The 4,663-nt window shown below is 38.7% G+C and overlaps 1 protein-coding gene across 3 annotated transcripts in view; it reads left to right on the forward strand.

The window, feature by feature from the left end:
• Nucleotides 1-4,450, forward strand: part of Arpp21 (cAMP-regulated phosphoprotein, 21kDa) — a 118,386-nt gene extending 113,936 nt beyond the window's left edge. For 2 of the 3 annotated variants that reach the window (XM_013027049.1, XM_013027051.1), the window contains 2 exons: nucleotides 2,137-2,285; nucleotides 3,643-4,450. In XM_013027049.1, coding sequence (XP_012882503.1) covers nucleotides 2,137-2,285; nucleotides 3,643-3,900 — 407 coding nt within the window. In that variant the 3' untranslated portion in view covers nucleotides 3,901-4,450. The remainder of the gene's footprint in view (nucleotides 1-2,136; nucleotides 2,286-3,642) is intronic. The other variant, XM_013027050.1, reaches the window with a different exon arrangement.
• The last annotated feature ends 213 nt before the right edge of the window (nucleotides 4,451-4,663 follow it).

The raw sequence follows: 4,663 nt of genomic DNA on the forward strand, positions 1-4,663 counted from the left end.
CTCTACCACTTGAGCCACAGCACCACTTCTGGCTTTTTTCTTTTTGCTTATGTGGTGCTGAGGAATCGAACCCAGGGCCTCAAGCATGCAAGGCAAGCGCTCTACCACTGAGCCACCTTCCCAGCCCCCAAGTCATTTTCTTATACATATGATATCCTATTGCAAAGAATTCTATGTGCTTTGGAATCATGTCCTAATAAAATGGTATAGAGTCATATTTTTGAGGATGCATATTTTTAGGGTAATTGGACACATGACTGAGGATGAAAATTTTGACTCTAAGGAGCAATAGAAAACAGTTTCTTTGCAATTAATATTAAAATAACATTTGCCTAGTACTTTCTCAGGTAAAGCCTCTGAGAGGTAGTTTTAACCATGATATGTCATTGACTCACTGAGTCAAATGATTTTCCTTATTGCATAAGTTTTATGTAACCCACCATGTGGATAATATTCCATAGACTTCCATAGACTTCTTTATATTAGTAATATGTAGTGTCGTTGCAAAGATTTAAAGCCATTCAATAATATCTGAGGAAATGAATTAGGTGCTTAACAAGAACACAAAATCAGGCACACATAAAGCAGATCAAAGGCTAATGGTTAAAAATCATACATGGGAGCCAGACATGGTGGCATTAATCTGTAATCTTAGGTACTTGGGAGGCAGAGATCTGAGGATCAAAGTGGCTGAAGTAGTAGTGCACCAACCAGGCAAGCGTGAGGTCCTGAGTTCAAGCCTCAGTTCCCACAAATGAACACACAGCAAATAAGTAAATAATTACAAAAATAAACTTTACCCTGGTTCTAATCCCCAGTTACAGGCAGAGATAAGACCTCTCATCTCAGCTTGGAGAAAGGCTAGCTCTCTTAGGCCTTTCATATTGAGGACACCTTGTTTCAAACCCATCTGGTGGACTGAACCAATCTCCTAATAAAGGGACTATATGCAAATCCTACATTATAAAGATACAGTCACATAGCAAAGCAGAGAAAAGTATTTTCTTCTATAAAGACTACAATGTAATGTTACCTTTCTTCACTAATGCCATGAATTAATCATGAATATTGATTCGATTTTTTTGTAACCTTTTGTTCTGTGTTCAAATCAGGTTGTAAAACTCTCAGATCAATGTTTGTATTGGGAAAATCTAGAGTTTTAAAGATTATTGTCTCTCATAGAACTTTTTAAAGACAGCATCTTGACTTATTTTCTAGTACTCAACATAGTGAATGGTCTAAACCCTTGAAATTCTGTTTTAAAGCTTGATGTAAATCTGTTTTCATTTCTTTACCACTATGTCATTTTCACCTTTATTCCCAATATTTATAAGAACAGAGCACAATCTTCTTTTCAGGATGCATTATAAGCTACTTATGGTAAGATTTCAAATAAATAAATCTGGTCCATCTATAAAAAAGAGTTGAACCATCCAGCCTGCTGGATACAGACAGGCCAACACATATAGATATAGAGAAAAAATATGGGCTATTTTTTTCAATTTTGTATTCTTACCATGTTCATAGTCTCTGAGTGTTTTATTAGAATATTCTCTTAGGAGCTCATAGGGAAATATAATAAAAATCATGATATACCTTTCAATTGATATTGCCTTTTGGTTCAACTCAGTGGGTATCAGATTTTCAGAGTAGTTCACTAGGATATGAAGATGTATAGTTCATCCAAATTTAAGTTTGTTGATGTCTATATAGAATGAAATAGTGCAAGAAGGTAGGATAGCAAGAGAAGTTTAAATTAAAAAGTCCTTGATAATTTGTGAATTGTCCAGATATCATCAGAACCACCCAAAAAAGTCAAATATGAAAGATGCAATTTATAACAGTCAACCAGTGTCAAGAGAGACCTCTGCATCTCTTGTATCATGATGAGTTTACTCTTGTCATGTACATGTCAGACCATTCTGCAAATTGGAGTTAGGGGGTGGATCCATAATCTTGTTGAGTCTCAGAAGTCAAGAGACATATTCTTAGGAAATAGACATTGGGATAACATATTTTGTGACAGAGATTGAGATGACTGAAATTTGCCTTGGAAGCAGAAACCCTCCCCCATGAAACCCTCCATGTTCTTCCTGATGCAATCCATTCCAAAGCCATCTTTTCTTTTCTTCTCAGGTTATCAGCCAGTCCTGTCTGGACAGCAGGGGTTCCAAGGCCTGATGGGAGTACAGCAGCCTCCTCAGAGTCAGGGTATGGTGAACAATCAGCCAGGAGCTCCTGTGCAAGGCATGATGGTCTCCTACCCAACCATGTCCTCTTATCAGGTGCGGGTCAGCAGCTTGGAAATTTGTGGGTTACAAAGTAGCACTTGTCAACTGAGAAGCTATGGGAAATGCCCTGTGTTGGATGGTTGGTTGAGGAGTAAGTAAGCACTTGGCTGAGCCTTTTCTGTGAATTGACTTTGAATCAAGATCAACAAAGGAAAGCAGAAATTAGGAAAGGTATACTTCTATAACTGCTATGACTTATAAAAATGTAGCTAAATTTGTTTCCCTATAAATTTGCTACTTATAGAAGAAAATTCATTAAACTTCTATTTCTATAGGCCTTTTGGCATCTTACTAAAATTTCAATTACTGGTAGAAAACACCATGGCAAATTCCCAGTGTGTGTGTGAGAGAGAGAGAGACAGAGACAGAGACAGAGAGAGACAGAGAAAGAGAGAGAGAGAGAGTGAGTGAGTACTGGGCTTAAACTGAACTCAGGGCCTGTGCACTGTTCCTTCAGTTTGTTGGTTTGTTTGTTTTTTGCTCAAGTTAGTACTCTGCCACTTGAACCCTTTCTAGCTTTTTGATGGTTAATTGTAGACGAGAATCTCAGGGACTTTTCTGCTGAGGTTGGCTATAAACCACTATCCTCAGATCTAAGCTTCCTGGGTAACTAGGATTACAGTCCTGACTCTCCCAGTAATTTTATACTTTCCCAAAGAAACAGCATTATACCATGATTTTATTAATAGAGATTTTTAAATGCTATCTCATGTTTACTTAAAGGATATTTATGAGGATTAGCATCCTCACTTTCAGACTAAATTCAACTTGAGTTTTTCAAAAGTGTCGTGCATCTTTTTGTGATTTGACTCCTGAAGTACCCTGAGAGTAGATATGAAGAGTTAGTGGAAGGCCTTGACCGTTAGATTTAGAGTCATCAAGTACTTCTGGCATAAAGCACTGCTCCTCAACCCTCTTACCCTGAACAAAGCTCCTTTGATTATGACACTCCAAGGAACTTTATTTGCATAGAATCAGAAAGGGGGGGGTGTCATAGCTTTCCACACAGGAAAAAACAAACAAAAAACAGAATGGGAATTCCCAGTGCAGGCTCTGGGAAGGGGGTGGAGGGAGGAGAGAAAGATGCTCCAGATTAACCTTCCAGCATCTGCTGCATGCTGGACCTTGTGCCCAGGCCCTGTGCACCATCCCTAAAATGGTCTTGATGTTTTTTTGGTTTTTCAGTTCTTTTTTAAGTTCCATTATCCAGATGGCCTAGGGAATCATGGAGGTAAAGTATCTTTTCCCAATGAGGTACCTGGTAACTAGGGTTGGTAACCTAACTCAAAATCTTGAAGCAATTTCATAATACTTGTCCCTTCACATTGGGCTTTGCTTTGTCTTTCTACAGGTGCCAATGACCCAAGGGTCTCAAGGAGTGCCCCAGCAGACATACCAACCACCAATCATGCTGCCTAACCAGGCAGGCCAGGGGTCACTCCCAGCCACCGGAATGCCTGTGTACTGTAATGTCACACCGCCAACCCCTCAGAACAACCTTAGGCTGCTTGGTCCACACTGCCCCTCCAGCACTGTCCCTGTGATGTCTGCCAGCTGCAGGACAAACTGTGCAAGCATGAGCAACGCCGGCTGGCAGGTCAAATTCTGAACGCAGTGGCTGAGGTGCATTTCTTCAGATATTACTCAAGGCCTTTATGGAAAAAGAGGAGCAAGTTGGGAACACAGACTGAGGACTTAAGTATTCACTCAACACTCCAGTGTTTGCTGCTGGTATTCTCCTGTAAAAAATAAAAAAAATAAACAAAGACTAATACACACTTTAGCTGGTTAATGGTGCATATTTCTGTCATGTCTGCTAGGTATGCCTTTATAGCTTAGCTAGTGACATGAATTCATCAAGGTAAGATTTTCTCCTACCACTGAATACCACTGTGTAGATTACAATATCACCGATTCGGATTAGTTTTGTACTTTGTGTTGAGTTTGTGATGCTAAAAGTATTTAAAAATTATATTCTAAATCGCACTGTACCAAAGCTGTAATGGAAAAGAGAAGAATTGATGAATGGAAGGAATAATTTATATATCCTATAGAGTTTTCTTTTTTTAATGGATATATACTGTATTGTAGTGTTTAACTGAAATAAAATTATTTGACCTTATGGAGGAAGGTCATGTTTTTACCACCAGTTTGATTCAGTCTTTCTTTCAATATAAGTTTCTATATGAGTCACCATTGTCTTCTCTGAGCACCATTTCATGATTTCTGACTGGAAATTGGCTCCTGGTACTTGTGATAGAACTGGCATAACACTAAGATATAGAAGGCAAACACTTAAACTGCACATTATTATAGGAGCCTGAAAATAAGATCACATACGTGTCATTCATTCATCAACTGCACATTTTAAC

The sequence above is a fragment of the Dipodomys ordii genome, unplaced genomic scaffold, assembly GCF_000151885.1.
Source record: "Dipodomys ordii isolate 6190 unplaced genomic scaffold, Dord_2.0 Scaffold99, whole genome shotgun sequence".
Taxonomy (NCBI): Eukaryota; Metazoa; Chordata; class Mammalia; order Rodentia; family Heteromyidae; genus Dipodomys; species Dipodomys ordii.